Source organism: Castanea sativa, chromosome 11, assembly GCF_040712315.1.
Source record: "Castanea sativa cultivar Marrone di Chiusa Pesio chromosome 11, ASM4071231v1".
NCBI lineage: Eukaryota > Viridiplantae > Streptophyta > Magnoliopsida > Fagales > Fagaceae > Castanea > Castanea sativa.
Window position 1 is genome coordinate 1,177,592 of NC_134023.1, and position 27,145 is coordinate 1,204,736.

At 36.1% G+C, this 27,145-nt stretch overlaps 2 protein-coding genes across 3 annotated transcripts; one reads left to right on the plus strand and one right to left on the minus strand.

The window, feature by feature from the left end:
* Nucleotides 1-458: 458 nt before the first annotated feature.
* Nucleotides 459-2,630, plus strand: LOC142617147 (metacaspase-4-like). Its single transcript, XM_075789860.1, has 2 exons — nucleotides 459-906; nucleotides 1,576-2,630. The coding sequence occupies exons 1-2, from the start codon at nucleotides 561-563 to the stop codon at nucleotides 2,484-2,486; spliced, it is 1,257 nt and encodes a 418-aa protein (XP_075645975.1). The 5' UTR covers nucleotides 459-560; the 3' UTR covers nucleotides 2,487-2,630.
* Nucleotides 2,608-26,938, minus strand: LOC142617145 (protein FORGETTER 1). 2 transcript variants are annotated; one of them, XR_012840906.1, is made up of 32 exons: nucleotides 26,133-26,938; nucleotides 22,464-22,529; nucleotides 22,157-22,330; nucleotides 21,949-22,079; nucleotides 21,682-21,758; nucleotides 20,876-21,057; nucleotides 20,666-20,743; nucleotides 20,445-20,577; nucleotides 15,693-15,753; nucleotides 15,405-15,486; nucleotides 14,497-14,622; nucleotides 14,233-14,376; nucleotides 14,026-14,125; nucleotides 13,812-13,943; nucleotides 13,292-13,362; nucleotides 13,045-13,217; nucleotides 12,836-12,929; nucleotides 11,691-11,788; nucleotides 11,467-11,602; nucleotides 11,153-11,259; nucleotides 9,532-9,627; nucleotides 9,305-9,398; nucleotides 9,065-9,185; nucleotides 8,826-8,937; nucleotides 8,618-8,698; nucleotides 8,471-8,548; nucleotides 8,264-8,382; nucleotides 6,530-6,583; nucleotides 6,281-6,383; nucleotides 5,046-5,174; nucleotides 3,229-3,340; nucleotides 2,608-3,034 (listed from the first exon to the last, which is right to left on the minus strand). XR_012840906.1 is itself a non-coding variant. In XM_075789859.1 (32 exons), the coding sequence occupies exons 1-32, from the start codon at nucleotides 26,670-26,672 to the stop codon at nucleotides 3,003-3,005; spliced, it is 3,879 nt and encodes a 1,292-aa protein (XP_075645974.1). In that variant the 5' UTR covers nucleotides 26,673-26,938; the 3' UTR covers nucleotides 2,608-3,002. The 2 variants fall into 2 exon arrangements, 1 of the variants encoding a protein (XP_075645974.1); XM_075789859.1 differs by having other exon boundaries at nucleotides 8,618-8,741.
* Between the last annotated feature and the right edge of the window lie 207 nt (nucleotides 26,939-27,145).

The following is a 27,145-nucleotide window of genomic DNA, read 5'->3' on the forward strand; positions in this document are numbered from 1 at the left end:
CTCCTCTGATTTTTATCCCTGTCCGTAGTGCACTAGTGCTATCTATTTCTTCTTTTCTTTATTTGGTTATCAAAAAATATCTTCCTTTTTGTTTAATTTTACGATTCTTTTCCTTTTCTTCTTTTTTTTTTTTTTTGTCTTCTCCTGTACCTCTCTTCTTCTTTTTTTAGTGATCGTCTTCCTTTAGCTTAACTTCTTTTTAAAAAAATTTGAAGTGTTCATACTTAAGGCACAATTTTTTAAATAAAAAATGACATAATTTTAAATTTATACTTACTTCATTTTTCATCTTCTTATTTTTCCTCTCAATCAAACAAAAAAATTTTTCATCCTTCTACTTTTTCATCATTCCAACCAAACACACATTAGGAGAAATTAAATCTTTTCTATCCTCTCACTTTTCTATCTTACCATAATTTTTTATTCTTCTACTTTTCGAAGCCTGAGAGTATAGAGATGCCAGTTTGCTATATAGTTTTGCAAATATGACAACTAGCTAAAATATTTCAAAAATAATGTTAAGAGGCAAAAAAAATTCGAGAAGACAGTGAGTGATCATCATGACAAAGAGGGCGGTTCTCATAGGGTGCAACTACCCAGATACGAAGGCAGAGCTGAGAGGGTGTATCAACGATGTGAAGAGGATGTACCAGTGCTTGGTGGACAAGTATGGATACTCAGAGGAAGACATCACTGTTTTGATCGACACAGATAAGTCTTACACTCAGCCAACAGGGAAAAACATCCGCAAGGCTTTGAAGGATCTGGTGGGATCAGCTGAGCCTGGAGATTTGTTGTTTGTGCACTACAGTGGCCACGGGACTCGTCTGCCAGCGGAGGCTGGTGAAGATGATGATACTGGATATGAGGAGTGCATTGTTCCCTGTGATATGAATCTCATCACTGGTTAATATCTCTTTCTTTCTCATCTTTTTTAATCTTTCTTTTGATTGTGTTATGGTTCCTTTTTGATTGTTTACTTTATCGGGTTTCTTTTTTCTTTTTCATAATTGTGATGACTATGATTTCAGATCTCTTTGCCTGACTGTGGAATTCTTGAACATGATCTGGAAATGGTCCTAGGGTATATTCCTAAATGATGCATAGATTTTCATTGGAAAAAAGACAAAACAAAAAATCTTTCTTGAATTTCTCGAATTTAAGGAATGATGTGGAACGTGATCCGTGACCCCTGGTTTTTTGTTATTTGATTCTCAATCTATATGTGCATTACAAATAAAACATCATGATAAAAAACACTAAGAGAAGTTTATGGAAGAGGCAATATGATCTGTTTTTCCAATGTTTGATGGCAATGTCTCTTGGGTGAAATTTTTCCTCAAAAAAGTTCTCTTTTTTATTTTTTTTTTTATATTTGGGAGTGTTTTATTTAGTAACGTGCGTTGGAATTTGGAACCTTGGAAGAATTCAATTCATCATAATTATTATTAGCTCCTTGACTGTCAAGGAGCTAATAATGGCATTTGAATGGTTGAATCTCATCTTTCCTGGTCAGAAAAAAGGGATGCTAGATGCTAAAGCTTAGTGGGGCTGTGTGTGTGTGTGTGTAAACAGATGATGATTTCAGGGATTTGGTAGACCAGATCCCAGAAGGTTGCCGGCTGACCATTGTCTCTGATTCATGCCACAGTGGTGGCCTCATTGATGAGGCTAAGGAGCAGATTGGGGAGAGTACAAAGCGTGAAGGAAATGGCTCGGGCTCAGGCTCGGGCTCGGGCTCTGGATTTGGATTTAGAAATTTCCTGAAACAGAGTGTGGAAGATGCATTTGAGTCCCGTGGAATCCGCATCCCACATCGTCGTCATCATGAGGAGGAAGAAGATGTTGACAGAGATATTGCTTATGGGGAGCACGGCTATTTGAAGAGTAGATCTCTGCCGCTCTCAACTCTCATCGAAATACTCAAGCAGAAATCCGGTAAAGATGACATTGATGTTGGGAAGCTACGGCCAGCACTTTACAACATCTTTGGGGAAGATGCAACGCCAAAGGTGAAGAAGTTCATGAAGGTCATCTTTAACAAACTTCAGCATAGGCACGATGAAGGTGACAGTGGAGAGGGTGGTGGGTTGTTGGGAATGGTTGGAAGTCTGGCTCAAGATTTCCTCAAACAAAGCCTGGAGAACCATGAGGGGTATTCAAAGCCAGCCCTGGAGACACAAGTAGGTAGCAAGAAAGAGGCTTATGCTGGATCAATGAAGCGAGCACTTCCTGACAATGGAATTCTGATTAGTGGCTGCCAGACTGACCAAACCTCAGCTGATGCTACTCCTGGAGGCAGTGCTGCCGCAGCTTATGGAGCTTTTAGCAATGCAATTCAGACCATCATCAAGGAGACGGGTGGTGAAATCACCAATCAGGAGCTTGTTTTGAGGGCTAGACAGCTGCTAAAGAGCCAGGGTTTTAGCCAGCGACCCGGCCTCTATTGCAGTGACCATCATGTTGATGCTCCTTTTGTGTGCTGATCTACGAGTTTATTTGATGTATTCATAGTGGGAATAAATTACGGCGTGTTTTGGCCCTTTTGGGTGAGGTGTGTCTGTCTGATGTAATTGTACTGCTTGCTTTGGATTTGGTAAATTAATCTATTTAAAAAGGATTTTCTATTTCATCTAATATTTAAATTAAAACAGTATGGTTATTGATACAAAATTAGTTCAAGCAGAACTATGATCAATACAGCCTAGTAACCTATCGTCTTTCACCTTTCGTGACAATGTTGACAATATACAAAATTATATCACAAAAAAATTGGAGCCAGATTCCAGAATCAAAAAAATCACAATGAATGGGACTGCACAGTGCCTTTGGATGGTGCAGAGTATGCGTTTTTCTTTTTCTTTCCCCTTTCCTCTTCTACAGTGACAACCTTGCACGGGCTCCTTCAAACAATTTACGTTCCCTGCTTCAAAAATGTTGCATCTTGGCAGGAGTGATAACAGATACAAACAGCTATCACTTTGAGCAAAAAGCTGTTCATATCAATCGTCGATATCTTGTACCCATGCTAAATCTGCAATGTGCGCAAATAAAAATTATATTGATTTCCCCCATGTGTGAATTCCTCAGAAGAAATAAATTTGATCAGGATACAATAGATATGTAGTTGCAGGCTTCATTCATGAGCTCTCTAAAGATGTATTTTTGGATTTTCCCCCTGATATTAATAATATAGTGTTGTGGAGAGAGAGAGAGAGAGAGAGCAACCTTGAAGCACTGATTCAACCGCTGCATTGGGGACAAGAAGCCCAACTATTCGGCGATTGTCTGCAGTAGTTTCTATACGCACCACACGTAGCCGCTTGTGGCTTTGGCGGGCCTACATAACATTTCAGTACCCATTGATAAGTAATTATTTACGTAGAACAAAATATACATTAGTCCTCACAATTGGAGGACCAAAGCGAAAATTTATTACTCTCTAGCAAGCCAAAATACAGTCCTAATACCTCTACATTTTAACATGATGGAACTAAAATATTAGGGTCAGAAAGAAGTATGCTTATTACTAGACAAGACATGTAAACACAGAATTCCCAACCCGCCCCATCTGAGAAGGCCATGCAAAGACTTATATATAGTCACATTTGTCTCTCCTCATACTAGCATCCAAATCTTACCCTTGAAAATTTTGCTACTTCTCACTTTCCAAAGACACCAGAGATACAGAAATTTATCCAAATGGGTTGTCAATAGGGATTCAATTTCTTATTGTTAACTTAGGTCCTCGTAGTTTATTAGACTATTAGTATTTCAATTTGGATATAGGTTATTGTTGTAATAAGAAAACTAGGGTCTCCTACGCCAATTAGATCTAAGGTTTAACAATCTTTTATAAGTAACCTATTGTACTCCTTGAGGAGATGATTGATATTTTGATAAATGAAAAAACAAATGGCTGTTTGGTCTCTTTGGTCTGGTGCCAACACCAATTCCACCCTAGGTGTCGACTCCTAGCGGTTTTTCCCACTTGGTGCTGACTCCAAGCTAGGACTCATTGGTTATATTCCTTTATTTTCCTTTCTTTCAATTTTATTGTTAAATTGTTCCGGTTGCCCTGTGTCACTCTTATTCCAAATCAGGACGAAGTACCCAAAAGTAATCTTTGATAGAGCTCAAGCTCCCAAATTCCCTTTTCCAGGAATAAGAACACCTATCAAGCACTCAAAATTACAATACACAGAATCAGAGAAATAAGCAGCCAATATCAATATCTTATTTATCAAAGAATCTACTCTTGGACCCCTTGACTGGTGCCTTCTCAATGGCAAGAATCGACTTGAACTGAGAATTGAACATTAATAGTTTTGTGTATCAAACATTATCCTAAAAATTATACTTTGTCCTTTACCCCATCACAAACTCGATCACCTTTCAAAATTTGGATAATGACTAAGCAATTAGGCTGAGGATAAACTACCCCTTTTGATAGGATCAGTTGGAGGACATAGCTTCGGGGACAAGGAAGGAATAAACTAAATGAAAACTTAGTAAAATAAAAGTAGCTTGCTTTTGCTGTATCGTATTTTCTGCTGCTTCACTCAAAACCTGAGCAGTGATGTGGAGAAAAGGGAGGTTCAAGGAAGTAGTTCCAATGGGTTGATCTTGGAAAGAATATGTACAAGAGTGTTCAAAACCTCTATTAAAAGGAAGAAAGAAAGATAGACTAGGCAATTGCAGTAGAGGACAACCTAGAATCATGGAGATAGTTTGACATTCTAGTGTCTGCGTAACAAACTTGTCACATTATTATTGTTATTTTAATTTTTAATCTTTAGAATAGTACAAACTTATTTCACAATTAATATCCAACTTCCAACTCTAAATTTTGTTCACCTTCAGATGCAATGAACTCTGAACTTTAACCTTGGTAAATAAATGCAGAACTTAGTAGGACTCTTTTGAACCTTGAACACAGTAAATTACCAAGTTTGAAAACAAGCTTCCTTTTAACAACTATTTGCTTTGCAAATTACAAAACCAGCACAGATATATTAATTGAGAAGCAGGTGAAGCAAGGTTACCTGCTTAGAAAGGGCCTTCTCAATAGTGCCCCAAACAGGAAGGATGATCCCACCCAATACATTTACTTCCTGTATTCTTCTGCCGGTTTGACAGTAGTCACCAAGCTTACAATTGGGGCCATGCATGCACTACAAATAAAGATAAATAAGCTAAAAGAAAAGATGAAAAAAAAAAAAAAAACCAGAAACGATAGGCATGTACACCAACCATTAATTTAGGGTATCAGGTTTAGAAATTAAAAATCTACAGTACAAGTTCTTGCACAAGTACAGAATAGATAACAGTTTAATTAATTCTAAAGACTCATAAACTTTTAAGAGAGAAATTGAAGAAGTAAAGGAGGTAATACAAGGAATCCTTTGCACTTACTACTCCAGGGTTCTTATTTATTTATATAGGCTAACATTTAAGCTACACCTAATGTAATTATGTTATTTCCACACCACTTAACAACTTTTTATTGGATGAGTTTTTTAACAGTCCAACATTGCATTATACTATCTCTTTATACCCTCCTCGTAAATTTAAAAATATCAAGATGATTAAAAATCAATAACTACTAAATCTAACAAATTTGTTAAGATTTCAAGTTTTTCGTATTTTAGAATTGCACATAAAACTTAGTTTTTTTTTCTTTACTAGTAATAGTGCTTCTTTGAAAATAAGAATAAAACAAAAGGGAGAACCCCAAGTACACAGGCAGTGTACTTTGGATACTACATATAAAATATATTTACGGATAGAATGGTAAATAACATCCAATTGGCATGCAATTTGGCATTCGTATTAAAAACATATAATCTAACATTGGGATTCTTTTAGTCTTGCTAAAATTAAAATTTTGTACCATGTGGTGTGTAAACTAGATAATGCTGAAAAAATAATGAGTTTGCAGTATCAAACATTTATTAGTCACCCCCTGTTTAGTTGGAACAACTAAATGTTAATCTACATAGTCCAGCAAGACATTTTAGGAAATATTAGGTGGAAAGAAATTATGAGCCACATTGTTTCAGCGTGAGCGTACACATCTAGTTGAAGGTGGCTTGAACAGCATTGTTACAGAATAGCAAGTAAGCAATTCATGCTTTTAATCACAAATATAATAGCAATTTTCAATATCAGGTCATGTACACCTAATTAGCCAATTATTCATATGAAACTGATCATTTATGTTGTTCTATGCAGACATCACTCAACTATATATACAAAAATAACTTCACCAACAGTCTACCTGTTTAGATGATACTTCATATTCATCTTCCCAACCACTACGAGCCTTCTCTAAAGATGATAATTTTCTGTACTTGTTTTTAAGCTCTGACAGGGTCATTTCCCTGGAGAACATATAAATAAGGTGGTTAGAAATTAGAGGTTAAAGTGCAAAGCTTAATAAAGCCAGGTAACTACCAAGAAAAAAACAATATAGTTATGATCTTTTATCATATAAATCTATTAATTATGAAAATAAAAAAATCTATACCTTATTGACTCCCCAACAGCAGGACGGACTATCTTATACATTCCAGAAGCAGAACTGAAACACAGTTCAGAGCATAACAATGAAAAGAGCAAGTCAAGCAGGTAGCTTTACTACTTTGAATTATAAACATGCAATTGTGTACGTCGGTGTGCATTAGTAATGCAGGTGCACATAAATATGACAATTGAGGTTTTTTTTGTAAGATTTAGTAAAGAATAAACTATATGGGATGGTTTCAAAATAAAAAGGACATAAGTTCCAATAGTAAAGTGAAAAAATCACACTAGGTAACTTAACCCCAAAAAAATATAGTCAACAGATCTAGACCTTGAGATGGTTTAACATAAAAAGTAAAATCAAGCCCGCAATTTCAACATGTCAAAGAGAAACAACCGGTTTTGATATAAGAACATCAAATTACATTCATATTGTTCAACTAACTCGAGATAACTTCCCTTAATGCGAGAAGCATGTCTGGACTTGGGAGTTTCAAGCCACTCATATTCTAGCAATTAGTAACCAAAGTAGATATTTACTTAATGGTACCATGCAAGATGAATAACAAGCAATTTGAAGGGGAAAAAAATGATAACATTAGCTAATCCCATATAATACCAATATACAGTCCAGTCTAGTTAAAATGTAATACACCCTCTGTCCCCTTTTTTTGTCCACTTTATATATATATATATAGACACACACACTTAAATAATATAAATGGCAGGGTAATTGGAAAAAAAGTAATTAATGACAGTTGACTTTTAAAACTGAAGTATTTTAGGACAACCAAGAATAGAATACGGGACCAAAAAAAAAAGGATAGGGAGAAATATTTACCTAAATTAAGAACTAAATAATATACATAAGGAACAATTTTATTCAACATCAGTTCCCCTCATCCGAACGCTGCCAAAGATCTAGTACCTCTAATCTAAAATTCAATATGTATGACTTTTGTTGACTTTGAAACTGCCACCCATAATATGAGCATACAACATTCCTTGCGTTTTCAAGCAGAAGATATCCAAATTCTTAATGTATCAATTTAGGGCCAGTTTGGTAGAAGGTTTTTAATACATTATTTTGCTTTTGAAACCTGAGAATGCTGGGTCCCACTTATGAATCTAGTGTTGAGTAGGTGTTTTGAGGATACAGTTTTAATAAAATAGTTTCCAAAATACAGTGTTCAAAACATGCATTCTGAAAAGAGCCCTTGGGGGAGTTTTCAGTATTCTGAAAATCAATGGCATTATTGTAAATATTTTGGCCCCAAACAAAATATTTTTTGTTTTCAGTTCTTTAAAAAAGATTCTCAAAAAATGCAGCCAAACACGCATATTGCAAAAATTTGTTCCCTGGAAACTGATTTCTAACCCAATTTTTTGAAAAACATATTCACATTGTTTTGAAAACAAAAACAGGAATCCTCACACCAAATAGGCCCTTAGCATTTTAGAAAATAGTATCATTCTTATGAAGACAGGCCAACAAGTCAGAAAGTTGAAACCCCCAAAAAAATAATATATATAAAGAAGACATGAAAACAATAAGTTGTTCTAGACTCCTTTGATTTATTTATGTAAATGTATATTTTTTATAAGTAATAAAATTTTTATTAAAAATCAAAAAGTAGACCATGTACACAGGAAATTTATATTTATACAAGTGCATGATTGCATGGATATAAGATTCAACAAGAAAAAGCATGGATATAAGAAAATCCAAATATAATACCTTTCAAATGCCAAAATGAAGTGACGTCTCCCCAACCACTCCCTTCTAGATTCATAGAACCCATCATTTGCTGAACTAAGCCCATCTTTTTGCTTCTCGTCAAGCATGGTACTTGCAGACTGAAACAGGAAAATTGAACTAGACGTGTTTAGTTACTTTCCAAAATCAACAACCCACTCAACTTAACATTTGGAATGGAAAAGGCACCTCCCACGTGACTCCACGATCAAGAGTGAAAGTAAACAGCACCGTTGATGCCCCAGACATTTGGTCCTCGTGAACAGTCTGCACGGAAAAAGAAATTAGTAAGACAAAATTTGAAAACCCAGTGAGAGATTCAGAAGAAGAATTAACCTTGGGAGTTCCTTGCAATTCAATGACATTAGCTTTGATATCAACAATCCCTGAGTCAAGATTCCCTTCAATGCGTGCATTCTGAATAAGGAGATCCAAGATGCTGATGAATAACTCAAACAGCCTGTGTTTCGATGGATGTGTTAAGATAACAAGCACAATTCTAACTGCAGTGACCATATCACTTTCCAATCAACAACCCACAGACCTGTTTTGAATATCAGGGGGCAAGCCTAAAATCCGATTAAGGAAACGTCCAACGTCATGCATGTCTGAGTCAACAATACGGCCAGACAACTTTCCAGAATCTTTTCCATTAGCTGTGCCAAATATAAAACTCGATCATATATATAAAACCAAGTAAAAGTGATAGTTCCAAGAATGTGAACAAGTAGATGGTTTTATTCCACTCAGTTGTAAGTAGATGGTTTTAGTATTAACAATTACCAAGAACTGTGTCCCTAACTATTCCAACAGACACAAGAGCAGCTTTTGCCTTCACAATGAAATCTTGGATTGTCTCTGGTTTTTCCGATGAACATCCAGGAGGTACAACTGGCAGAGAATCCTGAAAAGTATGAGTTTTTTAGTTCCCACGGTATACCGCCTATTTTTTCCACTAGTTTTAGCACAAAGAGAGCAAGGGAGATATTATTGTCAGGAAATGCTATAAAATAAAATAAGAACCTGCTCCATTATTCCTTTATACATCACCACAAGGGCCCTCTTTCCATAAGCACTATCATAATTATAAGCACCAAAACTCAAAGTTGGCCCTGCCCTGCAATGTATTCAATCACATATAAGGCACAGGATTCAGTGGGTTCATGAATAAATTTTTTTTTTTTTTTTTTTGATAAGTTGAATTCACATAGTGCTTTCATAACCAAAATACCAGAACAAATCCAACTTGCCTGCGGTCTCCCTGTGTTAAAGCACCAAGAGATTCTAATCTCTTGGCAACAATTGATGCAAATCTGCGCTCTCCGCCTAGATTAGTGAAGAGTAGCCTGCAAAGCATAGGAGTAAAAATTAATTTGTCAAACAAATTCAAAGACGTCTACTTTGAATGCAGCAACCATTTGCAACTGTCTCAACTAATTCAAATTGGCAAAAGCATTACTAGGGTATAAGGATTGTGTAGTTAACGGAATTGTAACAAGTGTGAGAACAAGTGGAGACGTCACGAGTTTCCTATCACAATAGGATTGCATCAAGAATTCATTGTGTTGGTTATGAATGAACTTACTACACTTTTAAGTTGAAGTCCCTTAGTGTATGCTTTTTCGAGGACAGTATAGTTTTAGTGGATGAAATTAGTTGCGTAGTCAACACCAAGTAAGAAATATAGAGGGTTGCTTTAAATCTAAAGGACTGAGGCTAAGTCTAAAATAGAGTACATAGAGAGCAAGTTTAGTAAAAAGAGAAACAAGCATGACAGTTGTAACACGTAATGGTCAAGAGACAAATGGATGGCGTAACCATAAAATAGTTAGAGAAATACTTATTAAAAAAAATAACATGGTTAAAGAAAGAATATCCTCTTTGGAAGCCTAAGGTTAAGGCAAAATCCAAGAATAAGTGTCCACAGTGGTTAACTAGGGTTTACATTTTATTTTATGTTTTATTTCTTCATTCTAGAGTCAAGGGTATTTTTGTAATTCTACAATTGTTGGGTATGGGCCATGGGTTTTCATTTTTGACAAGTACAATTTTAATAATTGAAAAGGACAGAAGCACCAAGCAGTACACAAGATGAATACTGAAGGTGAATCAAAATCACTGAAAAGTATGGCAATCAAGAAATTCCAGCAAGCTAGAAAAAGAATGACCACTTAAAGTAGCCATCCACGCATAGAAAGTACTTAAAAACTGAGCTCCAAATTTGCAATAGATGGTTCCACGCCTTCGAAAGTGTGGCTATTCCGTTCCTTCCAGATAACCCACAAAATAAAAAGAGGGAAAGCAGTCCAAATATCTCCGAAACTGTGGGCTTTGGTTTAATTCAATTAGAATTTGGTTTACTAGTTGAAGCAGAAGTCCTCATTCTACTAAAAGAAGTTAGAGTTAGGGTCTATGAGTTCTGTACTCAAAACAAGTTATAGTTGATCAATAAACTATTGAGTGTTTTGAGTATTGAAACACATTAGCCTTATTGATCTTTTTCCCTTCCTTTTCTCTTCGATTTTTTTTCCCTTGCAATACTATTTGCGGAACTGTTAACAGGTTGTGAAAAAAAATCGACTTATGTTTTTTTTTGTTCTTTTCAACCCTAAATCAAATCTTCTCTGTTCTACTACAATCACACTCAATCTTGAACCCTAACCTTTCATCAACAATTCTACACCCTAGATCCACCCTAAACCCTAAACCCTCCACAACCACACACATTTGATGTAGGTCAAAGAGAGGTTGCCTTTTCTAATTCATTTCTGGGGAAAAGTTAAGAGTACAAGCTATTGTAGCCTTTTCTCCTTTTCTTTTTGCTAGGCCAAGCTATTGCAGCTATCATTTGAATATATGGCATTTAGTAACCTGTACTCAGGCGCTGAGGCTTGATTTGACCGATGAGTTCTTCCAAACTGTTGAATTGCTCGGTCAGCACTCCACGGAAGTTCTAGTGTCAAATGCACCCTTCTTTTCTGTCATTAAATAGTAAAATGAAAAAAAAAAAAAAATGAGAAAAGGGAACAGCTTGAAAAGAAAATGGCGAACAAATTACATATCTGAATCCTCTAGGGATGTTATTTTCAGTTCTTACTAAGAAGAAAATTGCAGTACACATGCAGATGAGGTAGTTGAAAAACCATGCCCTGCATATGAGAAAATGTTTCACAAAATAAACATACCTGATTTGTGGCTCTTCTATCTGCCTGCAAAGAAACACCAGCTGACCCCGCTTCGGAAATGATGGCCACCAATTTCTTACCATCCATGAAGAGCTGCTTCTCATGCATGTTGACCATCTCCATTGTGATATCTTTTCTAAAGCAATATACAAAATAGTAACTTTTAGCCACCATGAAAAAAAACAAAAACAAAGAACCATGAGGAAAAGGATACCCAAACTCACGTGTTCCGTGCCTGGTAAGTTACACCTTTTCCACTAGCAGCCCTTACAAGCATGCCTCGCCTCCCTGTAATTTCTGACACTTTTTCTGGCCCTCCAAGCTGCATAAAGTTACATGCATGGTCAACAAGGATAATAGCATTAGATGCAGCAGAACTGCCCATGATTCCACTGTTAACTAAACAGATCCAATGTCCAGGTATAAAAAGTGAAGTTTGACAGTGCACACAAGAACAAAGACTAACATGTGAGGCAACAAATTACAATAATAAATTATCACACCCCACCCCCCCCCCCTTTCTTTTACTCCCCCTCCCCCTCTTATTCATATTAAAAAGAATGTAGTCACCTTCCTCACAGATAGGCTTTGTTAACGAGAAAGTAGCTGTTGAGCTCTCAAAGAACTCAGGAAGTTACAACAGTATCACCACTCAACTAATGGCTTCAATCTGGAAAAACAGACATAAAGTTCACAGTTCTTAGTCTTTCAGGACTGATCCCACAGCCAACTGAAAAACAGAACCTAGCAAGTTGACAATGTCACCTAGGAAAGCCACATCCCATCTGCCAGCTATTAGGTACAGTGCTACAACATTTCCAGGTACTGGACTTCAACTATTAACTCTGAACTAAATATAATACTCTCAAGGGCAGAATATTGGAAAATGTTCACCCCAAATGTTGCTGCATTCACTTGGCCAATATTGTTTTGTTTGCCAATTCAAATCCCACTTCACAGGTCATTGACACCATACCCTGGTTAGGAAAGTCTTGTTTGATTTCAGAACTGCAGCTCATTTTGCATATTCAGTAACTTCAGCTGACTGCAGTTCTTGGGTTAGTGATGGAAATTGAATAATTAGGTCAGATACAATCATACAAAGAAGCATCTCATCAATCTTCACAGGTTCCCAAACCAGAAGCATAGAGGTTGACTGCAGATGCTATATGCAAAACAGTCTCTATATTAAGCCTATAACTGGTCATAGCCATGCTTCAACTCAATGCCAAAAAATCATGAAGCTATCCTTCTTCAGCAGAATTTTGGAGAACTTTTGAAAAGCCATGGAATGCATACAAAACTACAAATATTCATACTAATACAATGTAAACAATTCATGAAAATGATAACGACATGTGGACACCACCTGATCAATAATGTCATCTAAAGGATTGTTTGGAAGACCCAAAGTACGAATAATCTCCAAAATTTTGGTCTTACGCTCCATAGCAGCTTCATACCTATGACCAAGGTTTAAACACATGTATTACTAACTTAAGCAATTTGTAACTTAAAAAATTACCACCCCCAGACCCATAAACCCTCCAAAGATGAACAACTCTTGAAATAGGAAACCTCTTTAAAAGTTCGGTTAGATAGGCATGTCTTGCTTGAAGATATTCTTCTGTTTTTTCCTTGCATGAATGACATGACCAATCTCCGGTTACTATTTCCATGACAGGCGGGACTAAACAAGCAGGATGGAACAGTTGGGAACAACAGGAACATTGAAGCAATTTCTTCCTATCCTGCAGGGAAGAATGTAATCATTAGTAACATATTGCAGACTCTCAAGCCAGCTTGTTATGTCAAAAGAAATTACCTCTTCACAATTGCAAATATCGCAAATCTGAAACTCATCATCAGATTCAGTAGATTCATGAGCAGAATCAGCTGCATTGATTAAACAGAAACTTGGTGACAAGAATTCAAAGGAAAAAAAAAAACCATAGTGACAAGAAAGCAAGTACTTCAACAAGTTCACAACTTTTGTCTCAGCAGATAATATGCACCGCACCAAAAGCAGTAACACCCAAGTAAAACATATATTATGAATGATATTATTGACAAAAAAATTGTTGCACCTACTAAACAGTCTAAAAGTGATGCACCCTATGAAAAGTCCAGTAGAAGATAAAGACAAGGAAAACAAGTAACAATTGAGAAACCTCCAGACACGAAAAAGGTCAGACATTGATGAAGGTCAAGGTCGGGAAACGGCACACCAAGTTTGCAAGTTAAATACAAATATATAAAATCTGATTTGCAAAAGATTTATAGTACAAAAGAGAAGGTAGTTGATAGATAAACGCAACAGATCCAACAGTGTCTAGTAAACTCACTATCAGATTCTTCATCACTTTCACCATCACTTGCAGGTTTCCATTTTGCAACTTTCCTAACCCTCCCCTTTATTGAGACACCGGGAGTCGCTGAGTGTCTTTTCCGTTGAAGCTCCTTTACACTTTCCTCTCCTATAATAAAATAAGAAAGTAACGCTCAGTTACGAAGACTTATGAAAGATACAAAAAAAGCTCTAGATAACCAACTACATGCCTTGGAGAGGTTCAGGCTTTTCTGGCAAAGGATAATTTTCCTCCACAAATTTTAGCAATAGTTCTCGAGGTCCCGAAATAAAATCATCTAGTTCAAGACCCTAGTTCAAGGCAAGGAATTAAAAAGCATTCAAATATGAATATCAAATAATCCAAAAAACATAGATTAGTAGTATACGCTTAGAACTAACACAAAACCAAAACGCACATATTTTGTCACAGCTTCCTCAGTCCGTGCCTCTCCGGTACTCTGAAGGCCAATCACCACACACTTATCTTCATTCAATGCTTGCTTAGCTAGTCTTACAGTAGCAGGCACCTTAGCTGACATACACATATGTCTAAAGAAACGCTACAACAGCACATGGAGAAACATAGCAACTATGTGAATAGAGTAAGAGCTTGAAAAAGAAATAAAAATTCAAATGAAATGCCATTAAAGCCAGTACCAATGACCCCGCATGTCATATACCTGATGGCTTGCCCAATATAATCGCCACAACTGACTATTAGGTTTCTCATTTGAAAGAACCGCACTTGCTGACAGCAATTCCACGCGTAACTCTGCCCAAAACTCTGCAGCCTTTTTATACATTTCCTAAGAAAAGCAAAGTAGGATGATAAAACTCTAGAGATCTATAGAAATTTCAAGAAACAAGAAAATTATAAATTGAATATTATATTGAAAATAAATAAGGACAATGCTTTATGGTGTTTAAAATGCGCTCATACGAGATATTGAATTTAGTTGTTCACAATGATCATTAAAAAAAAATACACCTCAGCAAAAAAGAAGCAAAGCCTACAGAAAGCCACAAAAAAAACATTTAAAAAACACATGCACATTCTTGTAGGAATCAGCAGTTCCCATCCCTTAAGCTCAAACCAGACAACTAGTACAATTTCCACTACACTGGTCACAATCATAATATTGCAAAGATTTTCTCTCTTTTTCACCCACAGCTACAGAATTCAGACAAACATGGATGTCTGCATGTGTGCGTATTTAAAGTTGCATCTCCACGAAAGTACCTCCTCCATTCCTTTGGCTGGCCTACTCAAGGGGGCCCGATAGAACTTGAGCACAAGGTCTAACCAATTAACAAATTTTCCCGCCCAGGGGGGGTGGAGAACAACATCAAGGACAACAACCCAAATAAGCTCACCCAAGAGCAACCAAACAATGTGAGCAATTTTATGGATTACAGCCAAGTACCAACAATAATTTTCATTAAGCCAAGGCCAAAAACTGAGATTATGAAGCATGTACACACCAAATTGCAACTGTTGCTTGCATTGGAAACATATACATATCAACTAATAACAACAAAAGGTGATTTTATTTATGCAGTGTCAATATAGCAAAGTAGTGCCTTATACCATCATTTCATCTTCTAATGGTGCTTCAACAACTTCAAACTCTGCTCCTTTGTAGCTAAGTGTACGACATACATACATCCCCCTGACATGTGGAGAACATATTTTTGATAAGTAACAAAAAATTTAAAACACCCATGTGCACCAGCGGTGTACTTGGGGAGTACAAGCAATCCCTCAAATTTAAATGCTCAAGTAAATCAAGCAAAGAAGAATGGGGAAGAGATTTAAAAGCAACATTCCATTATTAGCAAAACAAAATATTTTCTTTAATTTTACACAAAAAATAACCTTGCTTTCATGTCCATGGCAACAAGTTCCAATGCTCCAACACCACCCTTTTCAAGAGCATCTGCAAATAAATTTCTTTTAGAAAATGATGTGTGTTATTTTAACTAGTTTAAGTAGGACATTAACAAAGTGACATAAAAAAAAATTTTAAAAAAAAAAAAAACACGAAAGTGATTGGGGGAAGAGAGTGTAAACAAATTGTATGAACAGTAACCATTAACCAAAAATGAAATATTATTACCTTCATCATTAATAAAGAGTAAATGAATTGATGAATTTTGTGCTAGTGTGTGGTGTGCATGGATGATGGATGCATGCATATATCTTTATACGATGAACTGCTTAAAATTAAAGCCATGTGTTTAAACATGACACTGCAATTGAGATTGTCACTTGAACCATTACTTGTCTGGCTAATTAAATAATGATAGATAGGGAAAGGAATGACACAGAGTAGATAAGAGAAGCTAGCATGATTAAGTTATTGTAAGCAGCAACTACAGGTATTCTAACATTTAAAACACACAGACATTCCAGTTATAGTTTACTAATCCAAATATGATCATATCAACATCATATTCTACCCATACACTATATCCATATTCACGCTTCACAGGTTGGCATCATTTAAGTTGCCTTGCTGAGACACCATAACATGCTAAACCTGGGCTTTAAGCTTTAAAGCACGCCGGGTGCAGCAGGGATTCTGTTTAAGCTTATAACATGCACACATTTCGGACTATAATCAAGTGACACACAAGCATTCTATTAGCCATGTCAGCAATTTCGACAATAAGATCACGGAAAGGATAGTAACAAGACACAGTACATGAGGCATATTTAAGTTGAGGACCAAAATGAAATCACCCCTAAAAGTTGAGGACCAAAAGCATATTTAAGCCAAAATTATATGAAGTGGCAAAAAAAAGTAGCAAAGAACGCTATCCAAGAGGAAAAATTTAAGAGTTACTATGAATTATATAGCAAGTTAGGGACAAAGGATGGAGAAAAAAATAAATATAAATTTGCTAAGGCAAACAGAAATGAAAACAAACTTATCATAAACATTAGAAATGAAAACAAGAGACTTGAATTGTGCCAAGTGCATTAAAGATGAAGATCAAATAGTGTTAGTAAAGGAAGAAATTAAAGAGAGATGAAAGGATTATTATAAGAAACTTTATAATTTTAGAGATACGTGAGATTGGAGCAATTTGAGTAAGCCAATAGAGGATAGAAACCTTAGAAGTACTTGGGTGAAAAAAGAAAATGGGAAAAGCTGAGTTTAAAGACACATTGAGGAGGATGAAAATGTTGGGAAAAGCCATGGAACCTAATGATATTCCCATTTAAGTTTAGAGGTGCTTGGGGTCATGTGGGTATATGCTAGTTGGCAAACATATTCAATAAGATCTTAAGTGCTAACAAAATGCCTACCTGAACGGAGGAGAAGCACCCTATTATATTTATAAGAACAAGATATTCAATACTGTACAAATTTGTGCAACTATGATGCTAATAATAAAGAGTTCAAGAAAAACAACATTAAGTACCAAAGGATTCAATATTTGTGGTCTGGTTTAGCTGTGGGGATTTCATGGCACCTTTCATAGGCTACTTAGTTATTATTTAGTCTTAGTATTAAGTTTCTTTATTTTATTTTTAGTTTTTGATAGGTAATCAGAAAACTTTTATAAATCATAGAAAAAAGAGGAATACAAGAAGTTCATGATGATGAACAACAAGAAATAGGCCTATCCCTAGCTGGTTCAGTTTTACTAAATTAGGGGCAGTTTTGGTAGGTTTCCAGTATTTAAGAAAGGCCTATCCCTAGCTGTACCAAAGGTCCATGAGTTATTTTGTGTTTTGAGTACTTTCCCTATTTGGTTTACAAGTTCTTAAGTACTTTTCTTTATTTTTAGTAATCCTAGTTGTTAGAAAATTAATTAAATTATTGAATTCACCATTTCCTAACAACTTAAACTTTTGGGAAAATTGTTAACTTAACAAAGTATCAAAGCAAGAGGCCTTGAGTTCAATCTTTATCTCCACTCTACCTCCCACTTAAAATGTTAAAAATCTCACATGTTGGACCTTACTTATCAAATGGGAGTTTGGGCCCACACATGAGGGAAAGAGTTAGAATTATCATTAAATGGTAAAATTTAGGGGAAATCATACTTTATCTCCCTAAACTATACCCTCATTTATACTTACCACCCTAAATTTTCAGAATACATGATTAACACCCTAAACTATAACTTATATTTCACTTTGCAACCTACCGTCAATTGGCTGTTAACTTGAACGAAAAAGCATGTCACGTGCAACTCATGTAACTCTGCATATGTGCCACAACATGAAAAGACCAAATTTTCCTTCTCCAATCCCTTAAAACAAAATCATTTAACAAATTTAACTCTTGTAGTGCCACGTAACCATTGTTTTTGAAGAGAGGCGATTCGGTGTTTTCATGTGGTGCCCCGTATGTAGAGGTTGCATGAGTGGCATGTGACATGCTTTTTCGTTCAAGTTAACAGCCCAATTAACTGTAAGGTACAAAGTGAAACACGAGTTATAGTTTAGGGTGGTAATTGTGCATTCTAAAAATTGAAGATGGTAAGTGTAATCGAGATATAGTTTAGGCCCTTCAGGGTGGTAGAGCGTAGTTACCCCTTAAATTTACAACTTTCAAACAACTTAAACTTTTGGAACAATCAATAATTTATCAAGTTAGAATTATGGCTAAATGATTAAATTTACAATTTCTTAAAAATTTAAACTTTTAGAACAATCGAAAATTTATTATGGTATCAGATCAGGAGATCCTAAGTTCGATCTATGTCTCCACTCTATCTCCCATTTAAAATGTTAAATCCCACGTGTTGGGCCCTACAAATTAAGGTAGAGTTTGGGCCCACAAATGAGGGGAGAGGGTTAGAATATTAATTAAATGATTAAATTTTACATTTCCTACAATCAGTAACTAGGAATAAGTTAGTTAGAAATCCTAGTCCTTCTAAAAAAGGATTCAACAATAGCCTATATAAAGCAGTGTTGGTAAAAGTGCACTTAAGCGCAAAGCCTCAAGGCTCTAGTGCTTTTTGCCTCTAAAGCGAGGAGCATTCAACTTTTTTCAGAAAACCCAAAGCGTGATTTTCACCCTTTTTTATATTTTTTAAAAATCAACCAAAACTGAATTAAAACTATGGGATCTTGACATTATTAATATAATCCATTGATTTGGCATAATTTTAATGTAACTTACTTATCCAAAAAAATATATATATTGAGTGTAACTTCTCTTGAAACCCACAACCCCTAGTTCTTCTCTATTTTTATTTTTATTTTTTCTTGGTTTATTCTCCCCAAAGCAATAACCCACCCAGCTTTTTCTTCTTCTATTTTTTCCCTTTTAAATATCTGCTCAATACAAATTACCAGACTGTTATTTCCTAATATTCTTAGCTCATTCATGGGAAAAAAAAAATAAGAGTATGATATAATATATTTGTGATAATTTTTTTAGTTACTTTAGTAGTTGATGTTGAACATAGCAAACTACTTCTTATAATCTTATAGTCATTAAGTGATTAGATTATTAACTATTATTAGTAATTAGTCATAGGGAATTATGGCTATTGGAGATTTAAGAAACGTTACATGGAAATATTCATATCTAGCTGATCCAAAAAATTAAAATGACTTGACTAACAATTTTTGTGTTAAAAACACAAACATTACAAAAGTAGGGCTTATATAAATGTTATATAAATTATATAAAATGTTTTATTTCAATTTATATGATAATTTGATAATTTGATTGTTATCTTTCTCATTAATAATTATTTTTAAATTTATTAAATTATTTTTTTAAAACATGTGCTTCACTTCAATTCTAGCAACCCATTTAAGTTGAGGATATGATTTCCAAGTGTTCTTTCTTTATTTCATGTTTAAGTCATTCTTTAATACCAAAAAGTCATCAATAAATCCCGTATTCTCATTAACTAAACCCCTAAACATCAACTCATGTTAAAGAACCTTTCAAGATCTCAACAAGAAATATAATTTAGTGCTAAGTTTCTAAAGATACTACATCAAAATTGGTAGCAGAGCCCATTCAAGCTTCCGTCTTGTCTTAGATTTGGTATCAGAGCAAGTTTCGCCATAGTGCTTGACATCATGGGAGATCCTATACAAGTGGATTGACTTAGCAAGATGGTAAGGTGCTTCTAGGAGAAAAATTCTTCAATGACACCTTCAAGATTTTCTGCTTGATTGGTTGTATACTCTTGAGCAAGGTGAGTGCATGTGATTGATTATGCAAAGCTATAGAAGAAATTATTTATTATTTTTGAAGTTGTAGAAGGTGAACCTATGACTATTGCTCGATTCAGGAGTGGGCTGAGGTATGAAATTAAAAAGGAGATGTCTCATGTGTATTTTTTTTTCATTTGTGAAACTGTCTATGTGTACTTAAAAGATCTTGAAGATGCTACAGAAACTGCCCTTTTGCAACTTTGTATTCCAATGCCTAGGAGCTTGGAACACGTTGAAAATTCAATTTGGTTAAAACCCTAAAAAAAAGGTGCGTAAGGGGGAAAAAGGAGAGAGTAAAGTTTTTTTTTTTTGGGTAAGTAAGAAAGATGTATATTCAATATAGATAAAAAATGATATAAAATAAAACAAAACAAAAAAAAAAAAAGCACAATTATGCATAGCTATGACTTAAGAGACAAGAAAACACACTCAAAAAATCACGGAAATTTATGAAACTTGTTCCAGCTCCCCAAAGACCAAGGCGGACCATATAACCCATATTGCGTGGTTCAGATGCACCAGTTGCTGAGCAATAAACAACACGAGCTTCAGGAAGTCGAGCCTGTGATATTCAAATTTTGAACATTTTAAGAGTTAGTGGACGCCCAGTTTTACTATTATCTGCCTGCATCTAGTTTTTTAGGACAAACCTGCAGATCAAGAACTGCTTCACCCGTACGTGTTGGCTGACTTCCAGCTTCTGGTACCAAATTTTTGGCTTTGTGGCACTACAATGAAGCCATTGACCCTTAGCAATGAAAGGTAAAAATATATATATATATATTGAAACCTTGGAGCACTTAATTGCATCAGTTACACAACTTAAAAAATAACATTTCCAAAGAACAAAAGTCTAGTACCTCATCAAATATGACAAGACCATCAAATCCTGATGCACACCACTGCACAAGCTGCAGCAGACGAGACCGACCTTTCTCAGAAGATGCTATGAGGCTGCTGTATGTCAAAAATACAACTCCCTCCTTGATCCCAACAGACTTTGAATCAAGCTTAGAATAAGGCAGCTTGTTCAAAGCATGCACTACAAACATAAAATATATTATAGCAATCAGGCAAGGAATAACAGCAATAATCCTATAAACATTTCAAAAATCCTCAAAATAAGAAACCCAAATCTATACTTAGTAGTTGAGACGATAGTGCCCTACAAGTAATATTCTTCTTTAAATTATTTTAACAAATTGATCACTTACATGTGAAGAATTAAACCAAGCAAAATCAAACAACAAAATGAGGCAACCATATAGAAAGCAAACAAGAAAAAGAAAAAAAATCAAAATTCCCAAATACACTCAGAAACCATGCAAAAAAAATATACTTGAAATGCAATTAAATATATATATTTTACTTAAATATAATTGCTACAATTACTCCCCAGTGCTCCACGATTAAAATTGTGTGGAAATTGTAAACAATGAGGATCTCTTTATTTTTCTCTACAAGTGAATAAGTCATGAAACTCACATCACATCTATCCTTTCTAGTTCTTTCAATCGCCACCCCATCCTCAAATTTATTAAGTGTAATGCCAATCTTGATAAAGCCTTTACATTTGCAGAATTACAACACTCTAATGAGAATATTTTATATACTAAAACAACCAAATTATTGCCGTATATATTACTTCTGGTATAATTTTTTTTACCTTCAATACAATTTGCTCCCACATCATCCAAGTCTCTTCTAGCATCAAACTTCAAGTCTGAACCAACAGAAATCCACCTGTGTAAGATCATTGAATATAGGAAAAAATAATTACAAAACACGAATTGAAATATATTTCAAGTACTGCCCAGCAGAATATGCAGTTATCTTTCCTCCCAAGGGGAAGGGAAGGTTTCAAAAAATAAATAAATATATATATATATGATACGAAACTAAGCATGCACACAGAGATTGCAACTGAACATACAATGATTTCCTCCTCCCATGGTGCCAGTTTTCCCATATTAAACCTGCAATTGTTCGGCCTTTACCCACACCAGCTCCATCTCCGACAAAGAATCCCGCCCTAGTACCAGTGGGAAGGTGCTGGAGGTGTCTCTGCCATGGAAACTCACATTATCTTACAAGTAAAGGAGCATTCAAAGAATTATAACCATGTGTTTTATAAAAGCTACCTGACAAGCATAGACCAATGTCTCAATTTGCAAACATGACAAAGCTTTGGAGCTTTCCAAGTCGTCTCTGATTGTTAGATCATAAGTTGGCTCAGGTGGCTGAACTGCAGATAAGGATGATGTCTCCACAATAGGATCTGGATGGGGAGGGCCAATAGATAGTTTCGGAGGGCGCTGCAAAAAGATTCATGCAAGAATCATCAGAAATTCTGGTTTGAAAGTTTCAACTGAAATGTCAAGTCACTATAAGAAAAGAGAGAAAATGCCCAAATAGCATTTCTTATGTCTTGAAAAACAAATCACTCACATAGTCTGTGAACGTCTCTCCCACCAAGCCACCTTCATCTTCTTCTCGCTCTACTTCAATGGCTACCTGACAAAGTACAATGTAAATGGGAGAACAGAAGTACTTATCAAAAAAAAGGGAGAACAGAAGTGTGGGTGGAAGGAAACCAAAATGACTTTAAAATAAAAATCAATCGGAAGAAAAAGTCTTCCTAAACAATTAATGACGATGGCATGTACAAATTTCACAAATTAAAAGCAGATATTTGCGTGAGGATCACCAAAAATTGGAACCTTTAAGGACTCCTTGCTGCCAGCAACATTGAAGCAAAGGTATCAAGTGTCACTAAGGTTAAGACTAGGGTTTGAAGACCAACAAGATCTGAGGATCTGGTTGCTATACAAAGTAAGCTGCATTTGGTGACAATTTGTAATAGGGGCAGACCTACTTGCCCGAAGTGATTGGTGGAAAATTATATGGTTTTCATTCGCATTTCTGAGGCATGCCTTTGTTCTTTGGCTTGCTATGAGGAAAAGGCTTACCACAAGGGGAAAATTAGCTCAGTGGAGAATCGAGGTGAAATGAGTTGTTACTACTGCAGAAGTAATATGGAAGATAGAGAGCATCTATTCTTCCAATGCAGCTTAACTGGCAGGATATGTAGAGAAGCTATGAGATGCTGTTTAATTGAGAATCCTGAACTGGATGGAGTACATTGTTGGATTGGGATCTAGTTAGCTTGAAGGCTATAACTGATAACATGCAAAATTGGGTGCAGCAGTCTACCATATCTGGTCCCTGAGGATGCAAAAACACATGGAGGCCAAGACTAAAAGTAAAGAGCTGATGATGCAAGCAATTAAGAGGAAAGTTAAAGTCAGAATTTGTGATAAGGAAACATCAATAAATCGGAGATTAATGAAGCTTTATGTAGAAAATGAGAGATTCCTGGCAGTATTCTTACCAGGAAGGCCCCTTAGTGTAATCAATAGCTTTATCATGGTTGGAACCTGGCTGTGGGTGTAGTTCTGAATGAGTGATGAAAAGTTGCAATGATTTGTATGGTACAAGGGATGGGACTCCACTGCCTTGATAATTAATTACTTAAATTCCTAATTCCTAATTTTCCTAAAGCAAGCATGAAAAACCTAGAGTTGTAAAGTTTGGTGGCATTTTTTTTTTTAAATAGAAAACTGAATCAATGAAAATGTAAGGGAAGCTTTGAAATTGCTAAACAAAGAAGAGGTTCGCCTATTCAGGGGCTTGTATAACTGCTAATAGCATTCGGTTTTGGGGGAGGATTTCTTGCATTTCTCTTAAGGGTATCCAGCACATTTATTAAACTAAGATGAGGTGCTTTAGCCGTTGACCAAATACAGAAAATGAAATCCTATCCTCTAACATAAATATATAGTGCAATCCAATTTGTGATAGCATACAATTTCACAAATTGGGAAAACTCTTAACCCTAATGTGCCTTCTTTTATTGAATGAAGACTGCATGTACAAAATTTGACACAAAGGAGTCTGAAGAAGTTCAAGAAGAAAATTATGTACACAAGAGTAGTAACTCAATAAAATCTGGTATGGAATTACTATTAGTAAAACCCCATGCAAGGGACTACTCAAAGAAAGATCTATGGAACAATGCTATCAAAAGAGTCACCAAAGTTTTCATATCCTCCAACGTACAATGGTTTCGTTCCATCCACAATGTCCACACCAAATATAACAGCACTAAGTTCAAAGTATCTGAGAAAAGTTTATCGACCCAATTCCTCCAGCCACACAAGAGATCAAGGACTTTTTCCGGTAACATCCATTGCATTTAAGACAAAACTCCACAAATCAAATGCAACAATGCAGATGAACAATAAATGATGCACCATCTCCCTTCCAACCTCCTACTCAATATATCGCCGCCTTCTCCTCAAGGGATATTTGAATAAAGAAGAATAAGGAAGGAAGCTACCACCCAAACTCCCAATCATTAAAATCAAAAGGAACGATTACATCCCGACTCCTCATTTCCCCTACGGTCTGTCTAACCAGCATAGAAGCAACCAATTCCTCTCTAGCAATGGAGCATTCAAACAAAACCAGAAAAAACTCCTTCAAAGAATGATCCCCACACCATCTGTCATGCCGAAAACAAATACAAGAACCATCTCCCACATCAAAGTGTAAACACTGTAAAAGTATGTCCTAAACTACTACCCCATCCTAATGCTTTTCCATAAGCCACACCCATATGTTCTTCAAACAGGTTTCTAACTCGAACCACCCAATTCCTCACCATACTTCATAGCTACAAAACACCTCACCAAATGTGTTTTTCTTCTGTTTTAAATCGCCATAGCCATTTTCCCATTAGGGCTTGGTTAAAAGTTCCTATCATCCTAACCCTCAAGCAACCATTAGTAATAGGAATGCAAACCATACCCACCCCACCAAATGGTACTTGAACTCATCACCTATCATTGAGAGACAATCTAATAGACCTTATACATCTATTCAAAAGATAAAATAATCATAAGTGCATAAAGTGATTTTGAGTCACCTTTTGCTGTATTTGATTGGTTGCCCTATTTTTCTTCATAAGAGTTAGTGATGCATGTTCTTTATGTCTACACAATGATCTTTTTCTTCTGTTGGACATCAAATTAGAGGAAAATGTAGATGAATGGCAAACATGATAATGAATCCATTCATATGCTAAGTCAAAATTGGATTGGCGCCTTCTATTGTTTAATTCAAAAAAATATATGTACATGCACTAATGTTTTCTAGGTGGTGATTGTAGGTAAACAAATTTCAAATTGCAGAAATGTTTATCTCTATTGGTAAGTTACACATGCACCTAGTGAATTTTGAACCCGTTATTATTATTGAAGAGTCTATGACTTTGTATAGAATTGAGCTGCAAAAGAAGAAAACATGTGACAGGCCCTGAATAGTCTCGTGAATATACATAGTCAACCCCAAAATTTTCAGACTAAGACTTGGCTTTGTTGTTGTTGTTGTTGTTGTATTATAAATAGAACTTCTACAAACATAACAGCATTATATGTTATGCTATATGTGTCAATGCTAAACCATTTCTTGTAGTATAGGGTTTCTTTCCATTTCTGGCGCACTCTGGTTGAGGAGTTTGATCTACTAGGTAATAATGGCCAGTGGCTAAGGGTGTAAGCAGAGTATGATTCTTCTCAAGAGACCCACTCTGCCAATGTCGCACGTATCTTCACACCTCCCTTATGATGACTTCTCTTATCTTTCAAACGATATCAGTAACGTTTCAATTAAAACGAAACGAATCCTAAATTCACATCTGTATCAATCAAACAATGTACATCCTCCCACAGCAAACACAACTCATCCTCGTCAATAACTCTAACAACATAACCATATATGTAACCAATTCAATCGTTTAAGAAAAACCTCTACACTTGGCTTTGTTGTTGCTGTAGTATTATAAATAGAACCAATATAAACATAAAAGCAATACATGTTAATCTGCATCAATCAAACAATGTACATCATCTCGCGCCAAATACAACTCATATATGCAATCAATTCAATCATTTTAAGCAATTCCACCAATAGTAACACTGGCACTAGAAGCAAAAAAGACGGTCACAAAAACCTAATCAATTGAATGAAATTTTACAGAGAGAAAAGGAGCAAAACCTCGTTGATTTCCTCGGGAGGCGGAGGCGGAGGCGGAGTCGGGCGAGGTTGATAGAACTGTTTGAGCTTCGACAAATCGACCGCGAGGTCAACGTTGCACTGAGGGCAAGTGAACCTCGCCAAGCCGTGAGGGACATTGAGAATGGCCTTGCAGTGAGCGCACGGCACCTGGATCTTCGTCGGATCGATGCCGTGCGCCGGCACGTGTTGTTGCTGCTGCTGCTGCTGCGACGAAGGAGGCGCGGGGAGAATCAGAGGCGGAGGAGGCAGAGACGGAGAGTAAGAGGGAGGAACCGCAGGAGGAGGAGGAGGCGGCGTCGTTGCGGCGGCGGCGGCGGAGGTCTTGAATTGGACTTTCATGAGCTCCGGAGGAAGCATCTGAGGCAATTGACAAGTCGGACACACGAACTCCGTCACGCCAGGCGCCACCGTCAAGATCAGTTTGCAACCGGCGCATCGAACCTGGACTCCGCCTGCTCCGACGGTAGACGGCGGCGGCGCCGGAGCGATTGGCGGAGGAGGCGCCGACGGCTGACTCATAATTGAGTGATTCGAGAACGATCACTCTCTCGCTCTCTCTCTCTCGCACTCAGAAATGCAATGATGTATAGAGTGTAGAGAGAGAGAGAGAGTGTGTGTAGTGTTTGTGTTGTGTATAGGAATAGATAGGAGGTTAGGGCGCGAAGAGGGTTTGGGGATTTTTTTTTTTGCGTTCTTTTCTTCTTCGTTAGCGTTGGCGCTTCGTGTTTTTTGTCTCTCTTTTTCTTTTGGAGTATTGTATTGTATTTTGGTGGGTTAACCAAAAATGAGACCTGTGACGTTTGAAATGGATCATTCTCTCGCCTTTTTAACTGCTAACAGTACTCTCTTTTCTCACGTGATTTTTCCACGTGATCATTATTCCTTTCCTTTTTTTTCTTTTTTTTTTTTTAATTCCAGATCTCTTATTTAATCATCAAAAAGTTTATTGGTTAAATTATCTGGAATTCATATTTTCTTTCCTTTTTTATCTT